Source organism: Prionailurus bengalensis, chromosome E3, assembly GCF_016509475.1.
Source record: "Prionailurus bengalensis isolate Pbe53 chromosome E3, Fcat_Pben_1.1_paternal_pri, whole genome shotgun sequence".
In the NCBI taxonomy this organism is placed as follows: domain Eukaryota; kingdom Metazoa; phylum Chordata; class Mammalia; order Carnivora; family Felidae; genus Prionailurus; species Prionailurus bengalensis.
In genome coordinates, this window is record NC_057357.1 from 27,184,671 (window position 1) to 27,194,112 (window position 9,442).

The 9,442-nt window shown below is 42.9% G+C and overlaps 1 protein-coding gene across 3 annotated transcripts; it reads left to right on the top strand.

The window, feature by feature from the left end:
* Positions 1-481: 481 nt before the first annotated feature.
* On the top strand, positions 482-6,720 carry RPS15A (ribosomal protein S15a). 3 transcript variants are annotated; one of them, XM_043560435.1, is made up of 5 exons: positions 482-594; positions 1,619-1,756; positions 2,345-2,424; positions 5,348-5,433; positions 6,583-6,720. In XM_043560435.1, the coding sequence occupies exons 2-5, from the start codon at positions 1,624-1,626 to the stop codon at positions 6,674-6,676; spliced, it is 393 nt and encodes a 130-aa protein (XP_043416370.1). In that variant the 5' UTR covers positions 482-594; positions 1,619-1,623; the 3' UTR covers positions 6,677-6,720. The 3 variants fall into 3 exon arrangements, with proteins under 3 accessions (XP_043416370.1, XP_043416373.1, XP_043416371.1); XM_043560438.1 differs by having other exon boundaries at positions 587-985; XM_043560436.1 differs by having other exon boundaries at positions 591-999.
* Positions 6,721-9,442: the final 2,722 nt, after the last annotated feature.

Sequence of the window (9,442 nt, forward strand, 5' to 3'; positions counted from 1 at the left end):
CTGCTTCGGATTCTGTGTCTCCCTCTCTCTATGCCCCTCCCCCACTCTTACTCTGTCTCTCTGTCTCTGTCTCTGTCTCTCTCGAAAATAAATAAATGTTAAAAATTTTTTCCAAAAAAAAAAGGAAAAATAATCTATACACAGGTGTGGAAAAACAAACCACAATTGTATATAGAGAAAAGCAAGTCTTTCATCCCAGTTCCTCAGGCCCTCGTCAGAGGCAATTATCGATTTGCGTGGCTCCTTTCAGAGATACTGTAAATACACAAATGTAAAAATCTATTCTAAATGGTGAACAGTTATTACAACAAAAATTAGCAAATACCTCAGCCATTTTCATTTCAGTTTTTTACAGAGTAAGGGCTAGAAAGGTGTCAACCTCGATCCTTCCCACCCCAGCCTCACCTGGAGAGGTCGATTCCATCGATTCTCTGCTTCTCACCCCTGAAGAGGCTCCGCCCCTTCACCCGCCTTCTTCCAGCAGGCAATACTTTTTTTTTGGCCCTCCTTTAAAAGTCTCGCGATAGGTCGCCCGCTTCCCATAACTCCGTGCGCTCGCCCCTCCCGTCCTCTTTCCGCCATCTTTCCGCGCCGGTGAGTACTTCTCCCTGAAGGATCTAACATCATCCGTTGGCTATCTCTGCCATCCTGCAGTCTGAGCCTCAACTTCGGTGTTCTCTGATGGTGCCAGGGCCTTCTTGGGCGGAGGATGTTGCGCTTGCGAGGGTTTGGGCAGGAGTAGAGGAGAGTCATGCCCGTCCGCTCCACGCTCTGCATTTTGGGGATCCCGGTTTGAGAAACGCAGGCCGCAGCTCTGGCGGGAACGGAGCAATCGGCCGACGGGAGAGGCGGTAGACCCAGCGTGGTCGGCGGTTCCAGGACCTCCCTTAGTGGCTGGGGTAGCGCCTTGGCTCCGGGCGGCGGGAAGCATCGGGGACGGTGGCCGACGTGGGCCGAGCTGGCGTCCCATTCCTTCAGCCGCGCTGTAAGCTTAGGAGGGTGAGGCCACTCAGCAGGGAAAAATTGCCTTCTGCCTGAGCTGGCAGTTTGCTGGGAGCTAGCCTAGATCTTCTGGGCTCCGGGATTTCGCTTGATACTTTGTGGAACTTGAGGAAGCAGGTTGGATTCCTACTGTTGGAGCTTGAAGCATGCTTTGGGCTCCATCCTCAGTTTTCACATTAGAGTATCGGGCAGTTCGTGCACGTTAGGATAGAGTCGTGTCCGGTGCACGTAAAAAGTTCTACTTGTCACTGTGGTACGATTGCTGCCGGGGCACAACTTTGGGTGGCACACGTACCGACGTTTTTAGTTAGTGTTAGTGAAAGCTAAGTATCTTTTGGACAAGGCTGACATCGAATTTGTTGGTTAAAGGGCAGTGTTAATAGTCCAATTGCTGTTGGATTTCAAAAGTTTGGAAAATCTGCCTGGTGATTCGCAGGTCCCGTTCTCAATAGCTGAGCGACCGTAGCTGATATTGCGCGGGGGAACCTGTCTGCTTAGAGATAGGACAGTTTAATGATAGAGGCAGAAGGAAAAGGATGTGTTTGCAGTGGAATAATTGGGAGCCTTTTGATGTTGAGAATGCCGGTAAAACCCCTGTTTTTCCTTCCCTGAACAGCCATAATGGTGCGCATGAATGTCCTGGCAGATGCTCTCAAGAGCATTAACAATGCTGAAAAGAGAGGCAAACGCCAGGTGCTTATTAGGCCATGCTCCAAAGTCATCGTGCGATTTCTGACTGTGATGATGAAGCATGGTAAGTGTGTTTTAGGTTTTCATGTAAGGATACTGAAGGAATCTGTTCAGTAGACATTAGTTGTGCAGGACAGGACTGAGAAGATGGGGGAGCTAGGTGTAGGTTATACTTGGAAACTCATGCAATGCAGTGGGGCTGTGGAAGGGGTAGTTGGGACAGATAAGCTATTCAGGAAGCGCTGAGTAAGTTAGGACTGTTGACAAGAGGAGGAAGTTTGTGACTGTTGCTCTGTTAGTAGTTTGGGAGCTAAAATGGCCTTTCTTGTGTAATAGCTGCTGCTGCAACTGGTCGTTCAGCGTATCCTGAGCTCTTCCAAGAGTTTTGGGATGGAAAGGAAAATTGTTGCGGGTCTTGGGCACAGAGTAGCTTAATGGGAGGCAAGGGGAAGATAATCCCCGTTAGAATTGCAGGGTGGGTTGTTTTGGGGGTGTTGGCGGCCGGAAAAGTTTTGATTCAGAGCAACGGTCTTTTCCTAAACCATGTAAACAAGCAGTCACTTGAGGTGATGTGAGAGGAAAGTAGGCAAACAGTGGGAATCCTAGAGCATAAGCATTTAGGTCTGTTAAGTTGATAACTTCTTTTCTGTAGGTTACATTGGCGAATTTGAAATCATCGATGATCACAGAGCTGGGAAAATTGTTGTGAACCTCACAGGCAGGTTAAACAAGGTAAGAGTTGATTATCTTCCACATAGAAGAACTTTAAGAATTTCCAAACATGGTGTTAAACATGTTGTATTTGGCCTTATAAAACTGAATTAGTGGTGTGCTTGTTCCACGTAGTTAGGTTAAAAAAATTAAGAATTGATTGAAATCATTAATTTTTATGTCACATTTTGATTGATTTTTTTTTTTCTCTAGGTTGTATTTGCTCTAGAATTGTTAGTTGACCTAATGTTTGTGGAGTATGGGGGCTGTCTGAAGGGAGATGCCACAGGGTGGGGGTGCATTGAACTCCTGATGGTACTGGTGTTTCAATATCGGATGGTACGCGCTGCCCACCCAGTGGCTTGAACTTGTGCCGAAGGAAGGTCTAATCCTATCTGTAAATAACTTTGTTCTTCGTCTCTCTTGGTGATAATGTTGTGTTTTTTGAACAGGATTGGGTTCTCTAACAATATTAATAACTACATTTTTACTGGCGTGGGCTGTATGGGTGTCTTTGAGTTTTGTGCTCCATTTCATTTTGCATTGTCAGCATAACCTGTTGGATATATTTGATCTGATGTGGCTTAACTTATTGCATGTGTTAAGGGGCAGGTATCTTTAACAAGTTAGGGTCCCTGAATTGCTACCCTACTTTTTGTGTTCAGGTTTCTAGCTTTCAGATTTGCAAGGAGCTTGACATCCTGTGGTCCAACACAGATGAGGGGAAAACAGGTCAAGAAATGAGTCGTTAGTGGCAGGGGCCAAATTGATTGGTAAGGTTATTCCCTGGTCCAACGATTTGTTTTATAAAGTTGCTTCCTTGTCTAGTGAACTTGCTTCATGTGTGGATACCTACCTAATGTTGGATGAAAACTACTGAATGTGAAGCCTTCATGAGAGATTAGAAGAGTTTTCAAGTTAATTTTGAGACTGTTCTAGTTGTTAGCCAATAGACTCCAGCCAAAATAGAATTTGGATTCACTACTCATTGTCACTCAGACCCTCACAAAGTGTTTTTGAAGTAGAAGAGGGTGTGTTTTCCTACTCTTAGGAATTAGGAAGCTGACTTAGGCCCAAGGTACCCTCATCTCGCACTGCCCAACAGTGGCAGAGCTGGCTCCAGAATGTAGTTGACAGTGCATTATAAAACTGTCCCACAGAATGACTTGAAGTTTAAAGAACAAAGACAAAAACCTCTTAGAAGTGCTGTGCACCCAATTCCTCTCGAACATTCACTGTACATAAAACTTGATAAGTAAGTTTGAACAGTATTTCCCAAGTGGAACTCCTTTGTGGCATTCTTGTTCTGTGGTAGCTTGAAAAATGGTGGCAGTTGAGCTTTCTGACCTTAGCTTTCTAACCTTGGTGGGGCAAAACAAACGTCAGTTTTCAGTTTTTCTCAACTTCAGTTTTCCTCCCTTGTAGGACACCGTTGCCTCAGTTTCCTTCATGCAAGAGATGGATGTACCCTTACTGTGGAAGTTTAATGGGGCTGAGAAGTAAGGTAGTGTTTAGAAATTAGATTGAAATTCCAGTTTTGGTCACATCCTAAGATCTGTCTGGTTTAGGAGAGGTTTAATTCTTTTAGCCGAAAGAGATTTTGCTGCTGGAATAAATAGAACCCTGGGTGTGGTCGAGTGGAGGCCTCACAAGTCTACCGATACAGCTTGCTTGGAGGAAGAACTGTTTTGCCCTTTTCCTGTGTCTGTATTCCTATTACCCATTGTGGGGTTGCTCTTGACAGTTGACACCGTAGCTGACAAGATCTTGATGAAAAGAAAAACCTGAGTGGGTCTCCTGGCTTAGGGCATTTGGGCCTCAGAGGCCCATTTTCAGTTTCTTTGGGTTCAGATCTGCTTGTGGAAGTGTAACTGTTGTAAAAATTTGAGTAAGTTCTAACCTCATAGTGTCCTTTAGCTTCCTGTTAGGCATTTTGGAGTCGCAGGACTCCTGTGTGGGATGTGCACACGGCTCTCTTAGCCCTCTGGAGTTCTACTTGAATGGTACTAATCCTGAGTGTTCTCACATGATCATCTCTGGTGTATAAATATCAGGAACCTTTCTGCACTGATATTTACAAGTGTTAGTGATTTGTAGGGTAGAGATGTGAGGGGGGCATATGTAGCTCTAATCAAGGAGATTTTTGATCCCCTCATGTTTTACTTTCCAAACCCAGTTGATCTAGTCAGGGATCTTGAATGAGCCTACAGTAAGCACAAACAGTCTGCTAGTGGATGTTTGAACTTTTCTTGTGTTTTAGGATTTGCATGTAATTGAACGATTAAATGTTTAGTGCTGTTGGCGAGCTCTCACACCGGAAGGTGATTGTTGCTGTGTCCCAGTAGCAAACAGGGCAGGTAACTGTAAGGAACAAACGTCAGTTTTTCTTTCTGTTCTTTCTGGCTTCCACCCATTTTGCTAGATTAGTTGATTGTAAATGTATCCTGGTAGTTCATTGATGTGGAACAGCAGTTCTTAGATTTCAGTTTTGTGTCTGAAATTTTTTTAAGTTCTAATATTTTGCACTTTTAGCGCATAGGTGAAGAATTGGTGACCCTACATCTTCATTTCAGCCTTACTATGTGAAAAAAAATTTTTTTGAGTACAATTTTGTCTAAGTCTTAGTCTCTTATCTCTTTAAAATCTGGTTATTTGTTTTGGGACAACCTGCCAATAGGGATGTACGCAGTTGACCTGATCTTGCCATATATTGCCTTGTGTTCTGCCTCTTCTGTTTACTTTTTAAATAACTTTTTCCAGGCATAGTTGTAATTCAGTGTATTTTTGAAATGACGTGGACGTTAAAGATTGCACAGAATAGTTACCCAATAAATGCTGAGTTGGTTGGTTTATATGACTATTTAGATACAAATTCCATTTGTGTTAATAATTTTTTTCTGGTATTGGTGAGATGTGAACGGTGTTTTCTGTTATGCTTTTACAGTGTGGAGTGATCAGCCCCAGGTTTGATGTACAACTCAAAGATCTAGAAAAATGGCAGAATAATCTGCTCCCATCCCGCCAGTTTGGGTGAGTTGACTTTCCTCATATGAAAGAAATTAATGCTAAGGATTGCTGTGGTGCACTTGGACCACTAGAGTGGAGGTTTTTTTGTTTTTGTTAGAGTAGTAATTGTCTCCATCCCCAGTCGTCCCGACTCAAGGATTAGCTCTCTTGCGTTGCCATATTTCATGTGCTAAGTGACAGTGTGTTCCCTTTGATATCTGCTCTTTTGACTCCATACATATAGTTCATTTATATTATGTTCACTGTGATCTTGTTCTATGGCTAGAATCACTTCTGAACCCTAGGCCTCTGGGGAAACTCAGTTTCTTCATCCTTTTAAAGAGAAGGAGTTCAAATCCTTGCTTTCCTGCTTTAAAGCTGTGAGGCCTTGCATAACTCCTAGCCTTGGTTTTGTCATCTGTAAAAATGATAATTGTTCTCTTCATTTACATTATCAACTGATTTGATTCTGGCAAAATACTTCCAGGCTCTGACATGATCCTGTAAGCGCTTAGCTGTTTGTGGTTAAGAACGTAAGCACCCCCAGTCATATGTTTGGTGATGTGGTTGGATTTATTCCCACTTCATGGTTACTGTTTTCCATGTATAGTGTCATGAATTATTTCTGATTATAATTATGGTGCTAATTTTAATGCCTCACAGTTTACTTTGATTCCCATAGTAACCCTTGAGGTAGCCAGGCCAAGTAGGATTTCCATTGTCCAGATGACTGTCTCTACAATAGGTTGCCTGTGATCATATAGTAAGTGGCAGAAACAGCTCAGTCAAGTTTATGTCAATGCTTTATTGCTTTAAACTGTCTCCTTCCCTGATAACAGAAAGTGACAGTTTGAAATTAAGGGAGTTCAGTTTTTGTTTGCAGTTAGGTTTAATAGCATTGTGTCTTGGTGTTAGCTGAGGGCAAGACTGTAGGAGTGTGTTGTGTAGCTAAGGTTTTTGGATTTGGGTCTTTGGTTCCAGGACCCATGCTTGCACTTGCTGGCCCAAATAGGCAGCCTTAGTCTCTGCACCCTATTAAGGGAAGGCGTCTTAAGCACTGATGAATGTTGGTCTTTTTCTGTACCACAAAGCGGCTCTATGTTGAACTATTTTAGGAAAAACTCACCAACATGTTTTTTTGTTTTTTGTTTTTTGTTTTTTAACTTTCCATAGTTTCATTGTACTGACAACCTCAGCTGGCATCATGGACCATGAAGAAGCAAGACGAAAACACACAGGAGGGAAAATCCTGGGATTCTTTTTCTAGGGATGTAATACGTTCATACAAATAAAATGCCTCACTGGACTCTAGTGCTTCCCTCGGTCGTTTTGAACTTTACAGCAGAGTAGCAAGAGCGTCACTGTGCAGCCTTTGTTAATTGGGGAATGCTGTTTCCCTGAAGTGCATAAGAAAGTCTTGCCTTGTGATAACTCACACCATCATGCTCATGGCTCGTCAGAGGAGGTTGTATCTAGCCCTGGATCGCTGAATCTGGGTTGGGGTCCAGGTGGTGAAGCTTTCCCTTTCTGGAGTCTTATGTTAACCCTCGAAGGAGTGATGCCTTTCCTGATGTTAGCTTGACAACACACATTTCATGCACTGTTCTTAACTGTCCTAAAAATATGAGATGGCTACAATTAACTGTAAGTGCCTATGAGGAAGCAGGCAGGAAGCAGACCACAAGAGCCCACAGCTCACTAAGATTTATCTCCGAGTAAATTTGGATGGCATGTCAGTAACATATTAGCAGTATGTGTTTGTAAAATGTCAGAAAAACGAAACCTTTTAAAAACTAGTTTTATGGTAAACCTGTCACAGATGTATTCCTGGAATTGAGAAAAATTAGTTTGCTGGACCATGTCACATGGGGAATGCTTATAAATAGCTCAACCATCAAAGAGTGTAGGGTGGCTTCTGTGAAGTACACCAGGGCTCCACTCCCCATTTCTAAGCAGTGCTGTCCAGTAACGTAACAAAAGCCACATATGTAATTTAACCTTGCAGTAGCTATATTAAGACAAGTGAAGAGAAACTGAATTTTTTTAATAACATGTATGTTCAAACTTAAAATTTTAACATGCAATTGATATGAAATGGAGTTTTACTCTTTGTAATAAGTCTTTGAAATTATGTATACTGTACATTTATTTACACTCACCGCACATTTTAATTGGGACCAGCCCCCTAACATAGCCACATGTGACTGGTGTTCCCTGTTGGACAGCACAGGCTAGATCTTGATTCTTGGAAGTTCTGTGGGTCTGGCTAAGGAGAAAGGAAGCTTGGAAGAGAGCCCAGATGGATCATTGTGCACCTGGCTAGCTGCATTTGCCAGGCAGGGGAGTAGAATGAATGGGGCAGATCACAGCCTCAAGAATTAATTGTCTTCTAGTCCTGTGAGCCAAAGTTGAAAAAAAGTCTGATTGCCAGCCTGATTTCAAGAAGTCTACTAGGTCCGGTAGGATGTAGGGTGCTAAGAACTTGTTGGAAGGGTGTGGGTTTGGGTTTGATTTTTTTTTTTTTTTTTTTTTTTTTTTTTTTTCCTTTTCAGAAAAGGGTGCTTTTTCACTGTTTGATTGTTTTAGTAACTCCTGTAAGACTACTTTCTGACTTCCTGGTAGGTCAAGCAGTTTTCAACACTCAAGTAGTAGGGATGTTCACTTATCACTCCCCTGGTTGTAAGGTGATGTCTGGCAAATGACAACTTCTGTAGGTCTCCCTGTTAGGTAAAAAGAAAAACTACCTCAAGGGATGCTAACAGCGCACTTGAAACAGCTTGGGGCCAGGGCATGGCCAGCATTCAGTAATGTAACTTTCTTTTTTTTTTTTAATTAAAAAATTTTTTTTAATGTTTATTTCTGAGAGAGAGAGACAGAGCATGAGTGGGGGAGGGGCAGAGAGAGAGGGAGACACAGGATCTGAAGCAGGCTCCAGGCTCTGAGCTGTCAGTACGGAGCCTGACACAGGGCTCGAACTCAGACTGTGAGATCATGACCTGAGCTGAAGTCCGACCTGAGACGCTCAACTGACCGAGCCACCCAGGCGCTCCAGTAATGTAACTTTCTGAAAGGAGATCCTGTAAGAAGATGTGGGAACTAGCTAGGAATGCCAAGACTGACCCTGATTAGTAGGCCCCACTTAATCTTAGAAGAAAGCAAGATGACAGGCATGTCTGGATTTCCGGCCTATGATGTGCTTAGGGGTTTAGCAAACCAGAATTGAAGTGTGCTTTTCCACTAAGCCATGATGTCCTCATCTGCATAATGGGAATAGTGGAAAACCTACTTGAAAGTTGGGGGAAAGATGACGTTATGTAAAACAGTTAATTAGCGCTTGGCAGTCCTATATGTAGTTGTATTTCTCAGGTGAAGTGAGTCCGGAAGAATCTTAAAAGAGCTGATTGATTATTTCTCTTAATGCCAAGATTGTGAGCTCTAGGAAGACCGGTCGTGTTTTGTTTACTGTTGTATCTCCCCCTAGACTGATGCTTTGGCACAGTGGATGCCTCTGAAAGTGCATCTTGATTGAATGAATCATCCTCTTGGGCACTGATTCTAAGTACTAAAATAGAACAAAATGGTTCCATTTGTTGTCAACACGTAGTGGGGATCTTCTGTCCTTTGAAGTGGTCATGGGTAGAAAGAAATAGGTGCTAAGGTAGGGAAAATTGAGTGGCCAGTTGATGGTTTTAATGGCAACAGTTCCCTTGTGTTGATGAGGAAGCAGATGGTTTTAGCCCATATTTCTGAGATCCAGTAAATAGAGTAATAACATGATCTGAGAGCTGGTTGGCCTGAACTAGACTCTGAGGTTTGAGGATCTGGAGACTACTTAGGTTCCTGCTGACAGGATAGCTTACTGCTCAGAGGTGTGGTGTGAACACAGCCTTTCCTCCCAACCTGCCGTTCCCACAGGCAGGCAGAGACCAGGAGGTGAGTGTGGGGCTGCCAGCATTTTGATCATCTGAGCCTACCAGATGCATTTTGAGTCTGTTTTTTATAAATATTTTTTTTTCAACGTTTATTTATTTTT

Bases quoted from the DNA above. Each gene is read 5' to 3' on its own strand.
- RPS15A (XM_043560435.1), top strand. From the start codon at position 1,624: ATGGTGCGCATGAATGTCCTGGCAGATGCTCTCAAGAGCATTAACAAT. The intron at 1,757-2,344 runs GTAAGTGTGTTT...TCTTTTCTGTAG, and splicing joins GACTGTGATGATGAAGCATG to GTTACATTGGCGAATTTGAA. The intron at 5,434-6,582 runs GTGAGTTGACTT...AACTTTCCATAG, and splicing joins CTCCCATCCCGCCAGTTTGG to TTTCATTGTACTGACAACCT.